This window comes from Astyanax mexicanus, chromosome 15 (genome assembly GCF_023375975.1).
Source record: "Astyanax mexicanus isolate ESR-SI-001 chromosome 15, AstMex3_surface, whole genome shotgun sequence".
Classification (NCBI taxonomy): Eukaryota; Metazoa; Chordata; class Actinopteri; order Characiformes; family Acestrorhamphidae; genus Astyanax; species Astyanax mexicanus.
In genome coordinates this window covers 46,060,700-46,076,293 of record NC_064422.1, presented here as the reverse complement: position 1 = coordinate 46,076,293, position 15,594 = coordinate 46,060,700, and the positions used below count along the sequence as shown (strand labels likewise).

General features: G+C 40.0%; 1 protein-coding gene across 4 annotated transcripts; it reads left to right on the top strand.

The window, feature by feature from the left end:
* The first annotated feature begins 996 nt into the window (after window positions 1-996).
* On the top strand, window positions 997-14,256 carry si:ch211-250n8.1 (uncharacterized). 4 transcript variants are annotated; one of them, XM_022666572.2, is made up of 17 exons: window positions 997-1,098; window positions 2,210-2,324; window positions 2,657-2,761; window positions 4,101-4,176; window positions 4,264-4,420; window positions 4,891-4,936; window positions 5,024-5,082; window positions 6,595-6,630; window positions 6,715-6,767; window positions 8,956-9,088; window positions 9,861-10,063; window positions 10,982-11,027; window positions 11,355-11,420; window positions 12,243-12,302; window positions 12,384-12,469; window positions 13,846-13,940; window positions 14,032-14,256. In XM_022666572.2, exons 2-17 carry the CDS (start codon window positions 2,288-2,290, stop codon window positions 14,064-14,066), a joined length of 1,293 nt encoding a protein of 430 aa, XP_022522293.2. In that variant the 5' UTR covers window positions 997-1,098; window positions 2,210-2,287; the 3' UTR covers window positions 14,067-14,256. The 4 variants fall into 4 exon arrangements, with proteins under 4 accessions (XP_022522293.2, XP_022522292.2, XP_022522290.2 ...); XM_022666571.2 differs by having other exon boundaries at window positions 12,387-12,469; window positions 13,846-14,125; XM_022666569.2 differs by having other exon boundaries at window positions 13,846-14,125.
* Window positions 14,257-15,594: the final 1,338 nt, after the last annotated feature.

Sequence of the window (15,594 nt, the reverse complement as noted above, 5' to 3'; positions counted from 1 at the left end):
CACACACACAAAACACAGAGCATACAATAAATTAACACACAAAGGTCTCATTACGCTAAAATCCTTTTTTTCTTGCTCTTTGTGAAATACACCGGCTCTCTCTGAGTTGTTTATGATGCTGCACATGAAACTCTTCCTCAACCTCTTCCTCATTGTCTGCAGCAGCTGCTATAGCAACACATTAGCAACCACCTACCAACACCTTAGCAACCACCACAGATACAATAGCAAAGACTTTTATATTAACACTTTTAAAACTCTCCTTCCTTTAAAACTCTTCTTTTTCTTCTTCTTTGTGAAATACAGTAGGTCTCCCAAACTCTTCCTCATTGTCTGCAGCAGCTAATAAAAGAAAATAAAAACGAGTCGATCAGGAAAATCACTGTGTCTACATCAACCCATCAATTAGTATTCGTGGTCCCGCCCACCTCAGCTCAAGAGCTTTTTCACAAAAAACAGAAACACCATAGCAACGACTTGGCAACACCTTAGTTACCACCACGGACATCATCATAACAACACCTTAGCGACACTAAAACAGCACATTTTTACACAAAGAAATTTTACCCTCTAATTAAAAATCTTTTAAGCCATATTTATTAACAATTTATAGTCCAGTTATAAACATGTTATACTTTAGTTACAAAGCTTTTAAACTAATAAGTAGCAGTAATACTAGAAACTCTATTGGCCAAAACCTGTTCACTTTACATTAAATTACTCTATTTTCTAAATCTAAAGCTGTGTGTTTTTAGTTTTAATGTGTGTTTTTAGTTTTAATGAGTGTTTTTAGTTTTAATGTGTGTTTTTAGTTTTAATGTGTGTTTTTAGTTTTTAGCTCTCGGTTGATTTTAGACTGACCCGCGGGCTCCCTCTAGCGGTGAGACTCAGTAAGTGTCTCCATAAACCGCTGGGGTAATGTCTTTGTGCTCCGGCAGAGGGCGCCAGGGAGGCGTGTCTGATGCGGTGGCGGTGCCCTGAGCTGGATGAGCTCTGATTGGAGAAGCTGAGAAGAGCGACATGAATATTCATGAACCGCAGCGGCTCTGATTTTCAGCTCTGCAGATCTTCCTGTTTCTGTTCTGGAGCTGCGGACAGGTCTGTGTGTGTGTGTGTGTGTGTGTGTGTGTGTGTGTGTGTGTGTGTGTGTGTGTGTGTGTGTGTGTGTGTGTGCGTAGCTGTAGGTTTGTTTGTGTGTAAGGGGGATGGTGTGCGTAGGTGTGTGTGTAGAGGTGACTGTGTGTGTGTGTGTTTGTTTGTGTATATGTGTGAAGTAATGCCAGTGTGAGGTGTGTAGGTGTGCGTAGCTGTGTGTAGGTTTGTGTTGCTGTGTGTGTGTGTAAAGGGGATGCTGGGTGTAGGTTTGTGTAAAGGTAGGTCTGTGTTTGTTTGTATGTGTGTAGCTGTGTGTTTATGTAGGGGTGTGTAGTGATGTGTGGTTTAATGGCAGTGTGTTTATGCAGTGTGTGTGGGTGTGTGTAAGTGGGTGTGTTTAAGTGTTTGTAGGTGTGTGTAAGGCTGTGTAGGTGTAATTGTAGGTGCAGTATGTGTGTATAGGTGTGTGTCTGGGTGTGTGTAAAGGTAGGTCTGTGTGTGTTTGTGTTTGTTTGTGTGTGTATAGGTGTGTGGTGTAATGCTAGTGTGTTTATATATGTGTGTGTGTGTGTAAGGGTGTGTAGGTGTAGGTGTGGGTAAAGGGGTGTGTGTAGATTATTGCCAGTGTGTTTATACAGTGAGCAGTATGTGTGTATAGGTGTGTCTGTAGGTCTGTGTGTGTTTGTGTTTGTTTGTGTGTGTATAGGTGTGTGTAGCTGTGTGTGTATGTAGGACTGTGTAGTGATGTGTGGTGTAATGGCGGTGTGTTTATACAGTGTGCAGTATGTGAATAGGTGTGTGTATGTAGGTCTGTGTGTGTTTGTGTTTGTTTGTGTGTGTATGTAGGTGTGTGTAGATTAATGCCAGTGTGTTTATACAGTGTGTGTGTGTGTTTGTATTAATGTTAGTGTTTATACAGGTGTGTGTGGGGGTGTTTAGGTGTGTGGTTTAATGGCAGTGTGTGTGTGTAGAAGTGAGTAGTGATGTGTGGTGTAATGCTAGTGTGTTTATATAGTGTGTGTTGGTGTAGGTGTGGGTATAGGGGTGTGTGTATTAATGTCAGTGTGCTTATACAGTGTTTGTGTTTAAACAGTGTGTGTGTGTGTGTGTACAGGGTGCAGTGTGGGAATGCTGGGTTATTGGTGCCAGCCTCACCCATGCACTGGGCTCTGACTCAGACTGGCACAGAGACATGCCCCCCAAACACCCCCTGATCCACAGCCTGAAGGGTAAATCAGATTTATTATTATTATTATTATTATTATTATTATTATTATATTGTTGCTGGTGTAAGTGAGCTGAGAGGCTGAAGTGTGTGAGGCTCTAGTCACAGTGTAAATATTTGCTGTGTATCGGTGTGTGTGTGTGTGTGTGTGTGTGTGTGTGTGTGTGTGTATTACAGCACTGTGGCATTCAGATGATATTGATTTAGCAGGGCTAGGCTAGGCTAACTTTAAGGTGTTATTAGTGTGATATTAACATGTCTCAGGATGTGATGTCACATTCACACCCTGTATAAGCTGGTGTGTGTTTGTGTGTGTGTGTGTGTGTGTGTGTGCAGTGTGTATTGTGCAGCTGCAGGCTGAAGGTTCAGTAACAGACTCCAGTGCTCAGTTGTCGTCGTGTTGTGAGCTGCTGGAGCTGATCCTGCGCTCCGGTCTTCAGCGTGAGTCTACACCTCCATTACCATCACTCTATATTATTAATCTATAAACACAATAAACACACTGATAAAACCACCGCCTATTAAACATATTTACACACACAACCATCTTCATCTCAATATTACTGACACCTTTATTTATATAACTATTTCTTACAACTTACAGAACCTCCAGAGATCAACGGGGGGGGGGGGGGGGTTACGATCACATGTAATATCACATGCATTATCACATGCACTATTGCATGTGCTATTATCACATGCACCATCATATGTACTATCACATGTAGTATCACATGTATTATTACATGCATTATTTACTATATTTACTATAACGAGTACTATCACATGCACAATCACATGCACTATCGTATTTACTATAACGAGTACTATCACATGCACTATCACATGCACAATCGTATTTACTATAACGTGTACTATAACGTGTACTATCACATGCACAATCACATGCACTATCGTATTTACTATAACGTGTACTATCACATGCACAATCACATGCACTATCGTATTTACTATAACGTGTACTATCACATGCACTATCACATGCACTATCGTATTTACTATAACGTGTACTATCACATGCACTATCACATGCACTATCGTATTTACTATAACGAGTACTATAACGTGCACTATAACGTGTACTATCACATGCACAATCACATGCACTATCGTATTTACTATAACGTGTACTATAACGTGCACTATCGTATTTACTATAACGTGTACTATAGCGTGTACTATCACATGCACTATCACATGCACTATCACATGCACTATCGTATTTACTATAACGTGTACAATCACATGCACTATCACATGCACTATCGTATTTACTATAACGTGTACAATCACATGCACTATCACATGCACTATCGTATTTACTATAACGTGTACAATCACATGCACTATCACATGCACTATCGTATTTACTATAACGTGTACTATCACATGTACTGTCACATGCACTATCACACGCACAATCACATGCACTGTCACATGTAATCTCACATGTACTCTCATATGTAGTATCATATGTATTATCATACTAAGGATGTACTATCACATGCCCTATAACGTTATGCCCAAAACACCCAGGATTAATTAAGATAATAAAGCGCTTCCAGCCAAGCAAGATGTACTTTTCCCGTCGTTATGATAGCAAAGACACACCGACGTGCCCTAAATCAAGCTGTACGATTCAAAGTTTACGACAAATACATCCCTAAAATAGTTTCTATAAATACATAGTGTGTGCCAGTATATATTCATGTTCTCTTTTATCTCTGTGTAATTGTTAACTGATTGCTGGTTTTTGCAGAGCCGGTGTTGAGTTTATCACAGAGGGATTACTGGCACTGTTTTGAGCAGCTGCTTCAGTACGACACCTGCGGCAGGTAAATCCACACATTTATTATTCTATACTTTATTTTTATTGATGACTCTGGTGTTGAAGTTGAAGGTTCCTCTGGTTCTGTTTTCAGGTTGAGTGTGGTATCGTTAGCGGTGCAGCAAACCGCTGCCTGCCCCAAGCTCCTCACCGCTCAGGGGCGCGGACGCTACTTCATACGGCTAATGCTGACCAGGAGAACTCTGGGAAATGTAGTCAAACATCTGCTGCACACTGACAGAGTGATGGAGGTACAGTACAGGTTAATTACACAGGTATTAGATCTGGAACATGTTATAATAAAGAGATAAAATTACATTTTTAATTCAGATCTGTTCTGCTGCATTTTAGAAAACAGAACAATAAAAACGTATCCTGTAACTGAATAAAGCTTATTACTGTTAATCACCGGGCATCCCATTATAACAATATATAATAACAACATAATTAGCATTACCCGCTAACCACGCTAACTCTTTAGCTGTTCAGAGGTGAGTATAATCTGCCTGTAGCCTGCTCCTAACCCCGGCTAGCACTGCTGGAGCAGCATTAGCATTACCCACTAATATCACGATACTGTGATTCTGTGATACTTGATAAATCACAATACAGTTCTCTACAATACTTTACAGCATCTGTGTTTCTGAAGAGGATTAAATACTCCTAAATAATCAAATACCAGGAGCTATGGATTTATTTCGTTGTTTTGTGTTTTTTGTAGTTTTACACTCCGGATGTTTCTGTACTGAGGAATGAAGAATTCGTAGGTGAGAAACTGATTATTATCTGCAGTTTATTCATCACTTTAAAGTATTTTATATTGAATAACTGATTTATTTGTGTATTTTCTGCAGAACCGTTTCTCTCGCTGTGTCTGATTCTGTCTGAGATGGAGTTTAAGCTTAATTTACAGGTACATTCTGCTTCTCCTGCTGGGAGGATATTTTAACTATATTAAATTCACTGCATTTCCTTTTACTGTAACACCAGTACTGTAACACTGGTAACTGTAACACTGGTAACTTCACTACTGGGAACTGTAACACAAGTAAATAACACTGGTACTCTACTACCAGTAGAGTAACTGTAGTACTGTTACCTGTAATACCGGTAACTGTAAGACTGGTAACTGTAACACTGTTACTGTAACACTGGTATTTGTAACAGTGTTAACTGTAACCTCAGTACTGTAAAACTGGAAACTGTAACACTGAAAACTGTAACACTGGTACTTTAACACCGGTAACTGTTACATCAGTAACTGTAACACTGCTAACTGTAATACTCGTCAATGTAACATTAGTAACTATATACTGGTAACTGTAACAGCAGTAACTGTAACACCAGTACTGCAATACTAGTAACTGTAACACTGTTACTATAACAGCAGTAACTGTAACACTGTACCACCGGTAACTGTAACTGCGGTAACTGTATAGCTTTTACTGTAACACTGATAAGTGGAACAGCAGTAACTGTAACACTGGTAACTGTAACACTGGTAACTGTAACACTGGTTACTGTAACACTGGTAACTGGAACAGTGGTAACTGTATAGCTTTTACTGTAACAACGATAAGTGGAACAGCAGTAACTGTAACACTGTTACTGTAACAGCAGTAACTGTAACACTGTACCACCGGTAACTGTAACTGCGGTAACTGTATAGCTTTTACTCTAACACTGATAAGTGGAACAGCAGTAACTGTAACACTGGTTACTGCAACACTGGTAACTGGAACAGTGGTAACTGTAACACTGGTAACTGTATAGCCTTTACTGTAACACCGATAAGTGGAACAACAGTAACTGTAACACTGGTTACTATAATACTGGTAACTGTAACAGCAGTAACTGTAACACTGGTACTGTAACACAGGTAACTGTAACAGCAGTGACTGTAACACTGTTTACTGTAATACTGGTAACTGTAATACTGGTAACTGTAACAGCAGTAACTGTAACACCAGTACTGCAACACTGGTAACTGTAACAGCAGTAACTGTAACACTGGTTACTGTAATACTGGTAACTGTAACACAGGTAACTGTGACAGCAGTAACTGTAACACCAGTACTGCAACACTGGTAACTGTAACAGCAGTAACTGTAACACTGGTTACTGTAATACTGGTAACTGTAACAGCAGTAACTGTAACACCAGTACTGCAACACTGGTAACTGTAACAGCAGTAACTGTAACACTGGTTACTGTAATACTGGTAACTAACACAGGTAACTGTAACAGCAGTAACTGTAACACTGCTAACTGTAATACTCGGAAATGTAACATTAGTAATGATACACTGGTAACAGAATTACTGGTAAATGTTACACTGGTAACTGTAACACTGGTAACTGTAACAGTTGTAACCTGAGCTTTCTCACTGTACTGTTTCATTTCCTGTCTGTACCTACCACTGCAGAACTGTAGCTTCCTGGACGAGAGCTGGCTGCTTCCTGTAAGTATGACTAAGCCCCGCCCCTCTTGCTGATTGGTGGATTGTGCATGTGGGCGCATGCTGAAGGTTACCTGTGTGTTTTAGGTGTGTGAGACGTATGAGGCGGTGCCGTGCCGTGAGCTGGGGATGGTGCTCAGGTTAGCATGCAGCAGCATGACCCGTCAGTCCCACACACCGACCCGTCACACCCCCACACTGACCCGTCACACCCACACACTGACCCAACACGCCCACACTGACCTGACACACCCACATACGACCTGTCACATCCACACACTGACCCGTCACACACCCACACTGACCCGTCACACACCCACATACTGACCCGTCACACCCACACATTGACCCAACACGCCCACACACTGACCTGACACACCCACATACGACCTGTCACATCCACACACTGACCCAACACATCCCCACACTGACCCGTCACACCCACAAGCTGACCCGTCACACCCACACACTGACCCAACACGCCCACACACTGACCCGTCACACACCCACACTGACCCGTCACACACCCACATACTGACCCGTCACGCCCACACACTGACCCGACACACCCACATACTGACCCGTCACACCCACACACTGACCCATCACATCCCCACACTGACCCGTCACACCCACAAGCTGACCCGTCACACCCACACACTGACCCAACACGCCCACACACTGACCCGACACACCCACATACTGACCCGTCACACCCGCACACTGACCCAACACGCCCACACACTGACCCGACACACCCACATACGACCCGTCACACCCACACATTGACCCATCACACACCCACATACTGACCCGTCACACCCACACACTGACCCAACACGCCCACACACTGACCCGACACACCCACATACGACCTGTCACATCAACACACTGACCTGTCACACCCGCACACTGACCAGACACACCCCCACACTGGCCCATCACATCCCCACACTGACCCATCACATCCCCACGCTGACCCGTCACACCCACAAGCTGACCCGTCACACCTACACACTGACCAGACACACCCCCACACTGATCAGACACACCCCCACACTGACCCGTCACACCCACACACTGACCCGTCACACCCACATACCGACCCGTCACACCCACACACTGACCCGTCAAACCCAAACACCGACCAGACACACCCACTTACTGAACCGTCACACCCACAAGCTGACCCGTCACACCCGCACACTGACCAGACACACCCCCACACTGACCCGTCACACCCACATACCGACCCGTCACACCCACACACTGACCCGTCAAACCCAAACACCGACCAGACACACCCACTTACTGAACCGTCACACCCCCACACTGACCTGTCACACCCACACACTGACCTGTCACACCCCCACACTGACCTGTCACACCCACACACTGACCCCTCAGACCCGCACACTGACCAGACACAACCCCACACTGACCCGTCACACCCCTACACTGACCTGTCACACCCACAAACTGACCTGTCACACCCACACACTGACCTGTCACACCCACACGCAGACCCATCACACCCCCACACTGACCCATCACACCCCCACACTGACCCGTCACACGCACAAGCTGACCCGTCACACCCCCACACTGACCAGACACACCCCCACACTGACCCGTCACACCCACAAGCTGACCTGTCACACACACACAATGACCCGTCACACACACACAATGACCCGTCACACCAACAAACTAACCTGTCAGACTCACATACTGACCCGTCAGACACACACTCGTCACACTCTCATACTGACGTGTCACACCCCCACACTAACCTGTCACACCTACATACTGACCCATCACACTCACACACTGATTGGAGGAGTCAAAGCTGGAGAAGGAAGTTCTGCAGGAAACAGGAAGTGGTTATTTTCCAGAGACACGTAGAGAGATTGGTAGGTAGACAGGTAGAGGAACACATAAATAGACAGTTAAATAAACAGGTGGATAGACAGACAGACAAATTAACAGGTTAATGGACAGTCAGATGGACGGGTGAATAGACTGGTAGAAATACTGCCAGAGACAAAGCTAGAGAATCTGGCAGATAGACAGTTGGATGGATAGGCAGATAGATGGGTAGATACATTAATAGATATACAGGTAAATAGACGGGCAGATAAACTGGTAGATAGAAATATAGACAGGTAGATAAATGGGAAGAAACGGGCCAAAAAAAGTCGGAATAGAATATATGATTTAGGAATAACTGATCTTATTTATTATTTATTATACTGTATACTCTCTCTCTGTGTCTATCTCTCTCTGTCTCTCTGTATCTCTCACTCTGTCTGTCTCTCTCTCTCTCAGGTATCTGGGTGGGCGTGTGTTTGTATTGGAGGTGCTGCAGGGGGGCGTGGCTCAGGTGGATAAGTTTGCGGAGCCTGGAGATATTATAGATGAGATTAACGGAACATCACTGAGGAACTCCAGTAACGGGCAGGTGAAGTACTGAGCTCTGAGACAAAAGCCTGGGAGAAAAGCTTTTTTTCTGGGCCGTAGAGACAGTTACTCCAACAAAAGCAGTATAAACTCTTTTAACTATTTAATACTACTGAGCCAAAACGTTCGTTTTTTAATTGTGAGATGGAGAATATTCATGTCTTGAAGTTTTACTTTTTACCCCTTATTCAACATTAAACTATGAAATCAGACAGTTATAATGTATAACATTTTGTCTGGTGTATATACAATATATATATCGCTTAAAAATGTTTCTTTGATTTTACCAAATTAAAAACCTCTGGAATATAATCAAGAGGAAGATGGATGATCACAAACCATCAAACCACCAAACTGAACTGCTTGAATTTTTACACCAGGAGTAAAGCAGCATAAAGTTATCCAAAAGCAGTGTGTAAGACTGGTGGAGGAGAACATGATGCCAAGATGCATGAAAAAAAAAACTGTGATTAAAAACCAGGATTATTCCACCAAATATTGATTATTTCTGAACTCTTAAAACTTTATGAATATGAACTTGTTTTCTTTGCATTATTTGAGGTCTGAAAGTTCTGCATCTTTTTTGTTATTTCAGTCATTTCTCATTTTCTGTAAATAAATGCTCTAAATGAGAATATTTTTATTTGGAATTTGGGAGAAATGTTGTCTGTAGTTTATAGAATAAAACAACAATGTTCATTTTACTCAAACATAACCCTATAAATAGTAAAATCACTATAATATATAAATTATATCTTTTCTGTGTTATTAAGGCGGGGTCACTGCTGTCCAGACTGAAGGGCCAGCCGTTAACCCTCCGGCTGCTGAGGTGGAGGTGTGAGGACGGGAGCGTGTATCGCCCTCTAGTGCCATTCTTACGCCTCCTGAAACAGGAAAACCCAGCTCTGGGGTTCGGCTCGCGGCCCGATCCTGAAGCCCAGCACCCCGCCCAGAACCAGTGTGTGAGAGAGGGCCGGTAAGCCCAGCGCAGTAATTACCAGTAATTACATTTATACCACAGTTACCTCCCACCCTGCAGTGTGATTGGCTGGGAGGTGTTCTATGAGTACCGTTATCAGCTGGTAATGCACTGTAACTAAACGAAGCTCTCCATGTATTACTGTATTACTCCGCCACATACAGGTAACCTAGCAACCATGCAGCGCTTACAAACCAAACAGCACAACAGAGCAGCAATGGAACTATTTTAACTGGCGGAGTTTTTATAATCAAACAGATCCTATTTTCTCCTCCTCTTTAACTCTTTAAAATCTTTCAATAAACAGTGATAATGATGGAACTGTGGTGTAATCACAATAATTCACTCAAAGTTTAACATCCTATAAAGTGTAATATTGTAATATTGGCTTCATGTCTACAACTGCAGCACAGCAGTGCCAATATTACATGTTATAGTACCACACTGCAAAAAAACGAAATCTTACCAAGTGAAATGATCTCATTTTAAGGCAATAAATCTTTTTAAGTGTAAGATTGTTTTACTGATTTTAAAAATAATTATCTTATTCAGTCTTACTTAGACTTTTAACCTTCAAAATAAGCACAAAACGTCACCAATCAAGTCATTTTGATTCTTGTGTACAGATTTTAGCCAGAAAATAAGGGATTTTTGCTTGATTTAAGTCTTACTTCCCTTATTTTGAGACTTTGCGATTGCTTATTTTGAGAAATCTTATTAAGGAAAAATTGCTAACCCCGTTGGCAGATTGATTTGCTTAATTTAAGCATTTACGTCTCAATTTACATATATTTAATCTAGTTTTTGCCAATTCTTTTTTTGCAGTGCAACCTCAAGTGTATTATGGCTTAAGTATTATTATTATTACTATTATTATTATTAATCTGACTGGGTTTAATCTGCTTCTGGTTTCAGGATCCTGTACGCTCTGCAGCTTCTAGGAAAAACCAACATAGGAATGGTAATGCAGACACTGTCTTTAAAACATGCATAACATCACTGTTATACAAAAAACTTCATATTTCCTTCATGTTGCCTTTTTCACTTTTTAACATAATCTGAACCTGGTTTTGTAAGTTTCGTAATAATAATGGACCAATAGAAATGCTTCAAAATGAATCTAATTCTAATTAAAGTATTTTTAGTGTACTGTAAATATGGCAGATTAAAGAGGTTTTTGCATGGTGATGGTGATGATGATGATGATTAAAATGAAGTTGAGCAACACACTGCTACAGTACAGTGAATAAAGTGTGAAATTAATGAATTAAAGTTCTGATTATTTCAGTATGGAGGGAAGGAGGTGCTGCAGCATGCGATTCCCGCCGTGCTGAAATCCGGGCAGAACACCAAGGTACATTTATTTATTTGTTAGTTTATTTATATTTTTGTTTGTTTGTTTGTTTGTTTGTTTGCAAGTCAGCAGATGAGGAAGATGTAAGAACTTTCAAATCATTTTGATAGCTTTTGCACTTCTATCCCAACATTCCCATTTGCCATTTATCACAAGCTAACACTAATGTGTGATAAACTATCAGCATAAAGGTGGCCGGGGCGTGGCCAGTAGCAACTTATTTGCATAAAAGTGACAGAGCCCTTAAATGGCTTATTCTGAAAGGGACTAAAACTGGTAAAAATAGAGCTGGTGAGTTTTCCAACTTGTGTAAAAAGAGATATAATATGTCTGGAGAGAGAGTACAGTAGATCATGCTGCTTCTCCATCAGCAGCCGGAGTCTGAGAGAGAGAGAGAGAGAGAGAGAGAGACAGAGAGAGAGAGAGAGAGAGAGTACAGTAGGTCATGCTGCTTCTCCATCAGCAGCCGGAGTCTGAGAGAGAGAGAGAGAGAGAGAGAGAGAGAGACAGAGAGAGAGAGAGAGAGAGAGTACAGTAGGTCATGCTGCTTCTCCATCAGCAGCCGGAGTCTGAGAGAGAGAGAGAGAGAGAGAGAGAGAGAGAGAGAGTACAGTAGGTCATGCTGCTTCTCCATCAGCAGCCGGAGTCTGAGAGAGAGAGAGAGAGAGAGAGAGAGAGAGTACAGTAGATCATGCTGGAAACTTGGCATTTGCAGCATAGTTTTCTTTGTACATTTGATATTTTTATGACATCCAGTTTATTGGGTTTTATTGGTGTGTGTGTATGTGTGTGTGTGTGTGTTTTGTGTGTGTGTGTGTGCAGGAGGTTCTGCTGGACGTAAAGGAGACCCACCTGACCTGCACTGATAGGTCCAGTAAGCAGGTTTGTACGGGTCACTGTGGAGATTAATAATTCAGCAGGTTTATAATTTTATTTAATAATCGATGTTTACATTTTTAACAGCAGCTGTTCCAGCATCACTTTCCTGAGATATCGTGTGTGGGGAGGTTCGGGCAGCCGGACTTCACCGTCTTCGCGTTTTGTGTTGTGTATGTATTCATATTAAATATATAAGAAATATATAATTATAATATTACACTGTTAAAGAAAGTGGTTAAAATGATTATTTGTTCTGTATGGGAGGACTGTAAATAAATAAAAGTATAGGAACTACAGTATATAATAACAGGGAGATATTTAGAGGTGCACAGTGGCTTAATACTACCTTAAAATCTTCATTGCATCACAGGAAAAAAAATCATTTAAACTCTGAAGCAGAAAAGTATAGTTTTATACTGTCTAATACTCATTTAAACTCCCCAATACACCAATACACTCTGGAAGTTCATTTCTATTCCATTCCACCTTAAACAGTGAAGTATGTATAGTGAAGTATAAGCATCAATGCTCAGTTGATTTTTTTCTGTTCCACCTTAAATCACACAATGTCCACCTTTAAAGCTGGCAATATATTATACAATCTAGCTAGTTCCACCTTAAGATAAGATAAGACGGAATTGAAGCTGAGAATGTGATTGGCTGAGGTAATAATGAAGCTAAATATGTGATTGGCTGAGGGATTAATGAAGCTGAGTATGTGATTGGCTGATGTAATAATGAAGCTGAGCATGTGATTGGCTGAGGTAATATTGATGAAGCTGAATATGTGATTGGCTGAGTTAATAATAAAGCTGAGTGTGTGATTGGCTGAGGGATTAATGAAGCAGAGTATGTGATTGGTTGAGGTACTAAAATGAAGCTGGGTATGTGATTGGCTGAAGGATTAATAATGAAGCTGAGTATGTTATTGGCTGAGGTACTAATTAAGCAGATTATGTGATTGGCTGAAGGATTAATAATGAAGCTGAGTATGTTATTGGCTGAGGTACTAATTAAGCAGATTATGTGATTGGCTGAAGGATTAATAATGAAGCTGAGGATATGATTGGCTGAGGGATTAATGAAGCTGAGAATGTGATTGGCCGAGGTACTAATGAAGCTGAGTATGTGATTGGCTGAAGTAATAATGAAGCTGACTATGTAATTGGCTGAGGTACTAATTAAGCTGAGGATGTGATTGGCTGAGGGATTAATGAAGCTGAGTATGTGATTGGTTGAGGTACTAAAATGAAGCTAAGTTAGTGATTCGCTAAGGTACTAAGAAAGCTGAGTATGTGATTGGCTGAACGATTAATAATGAAGCTGAGGATATGATTGGCTGATGGATTAATGAACCTGAGTATGTGATTGGCTGAGGTAATAATGAAGCTGAGGATGTGATTGGCTGATGGATTAATGAACCTGAGTATGTGATTGGCTGAGGTAATAATGAAGCTGAGGATGTGATTGGCTGATGGATTAATGAACCTGAGTATGTGATTGGCTGAGGTAATAATGAAGCTGAGGATGTGATTGGCTGTTTCAGAGATGCTCCGGATGTGGGCCGGCCCGCAGGGTTCTGCTGTGTGGTTCTGCAGGCAGCGTCCAGCGGCGAGTGTGAGGAAATCGTGCACCGTATCGGTGAGCAGCGTCGTACCTCGTATCTCCGCTGTGTGCTCAGTAAGGATCTGTTGTTCTGATGTTTTGATGTTTTGTTGTTTTGTTTCTGCAGCTGCTGGATTTAAGAGCACAGAGTGGTTTGTATGAGATCAGAACAGCTGCGGCGCCGGGAGCTTCTGATTAGTCACTGCCGGCCTATCAGTGTCTTAATCATTTATTAAACATGTTTATTGTAATGTAAGATGTATTTTTTGTACGATATATTTTATGAGAATGTATTGTAATCAGTCGTTATGTTGTTTTAGAAAAAAAAAGAATAAAAATACAGAGTTTTGAAGAGCTGAACTATCTGTGGTTATTATATACTATATATTATGTATACTATAAATGTTATTGTATACTACATACATTGCTATATACAATACTACACTATTATATATTCTATACATTATAATATTTTATATACTATATTACACTATTATATTTTCTATACATTATAGTATACTATATACATTATTATATACTTAAATACGTTATTATATATTCTATATATTATGATATACTATATACATTACTATATACTGTATTGTTATATATTCTATACTCATACTATATACATTACTATATACTATATTATGTTATTATATATTTAATACATTATAATTTACTATATAAAAAAACAATAGACCATATTACATTATATATTTTATACATTCTAATTAACTCTATATATTACTATATAATATATTACTCAGCACTGCTTAGAAGACCCTAAAATTGTCCAAGCTGGTCTTTGACGGTTATGCTGGTGAATTTTATAGACCTGCTAAACTACTAAAATTTAAATACATTACCTGCACTAATCAGTTTTGAGCAGGGTATAATTACTTTAAAAATAACAATATCAAAATAACACTATAAAGTGTTAACTTGATTAAAAAAGACTTAGCAGTATAAAAGTGTGAGATTTAAAATGTGAATAATTTAATGATATATAGTGTATTATGATACAGGGATTTTCCACAGGATTATTAAACTCTGATTATAGCAATATTTTGCTACAGGTTGCTCACATTTATTATAAATTACAGTAAGACAGTTTTACAGGAATATAATATGAATGTAAATTACATTATTATAATAACACTATATAACAAAATATATATATATATATATATTTGATTATATATACATATACATTTAATGCTGTGATAAGAAAAATGAGTTTAGGTTTTTTTTTTTATTATTATTGTATGAAATCTGATCAGAACTTTGAGCTTAATAATATTTTTTATTTTGAATCCCAAACTAGCCTCTTTAAATTACTATGATTTACTGTGATAATCTGATTTAAAAGTAGAAGTAAAATATACAACGTAGACAAAGAAAGGTTGCTGAGAGAGTATTACTGTTTCTAAAATGTTCAAATTAAATTTTTGTGTTATTTTTTTATTATTTTTATTTATTTGTATTTATTTTTATTAATCATAATTTAAGATAAATATTTTATAGTTGTGTTAAGGGTTTTATATTATATAATTTATTCACGGTGTATTACAGCATTTAATAAAAAATAAATAATAAAGGGATGGATGTACGCTGAATAGAGGTAGTGCACACTTTAGGCACACTAGTTAGTGCGCTTTTCCGCGGATTGGGACGCACCCCGGCTCTG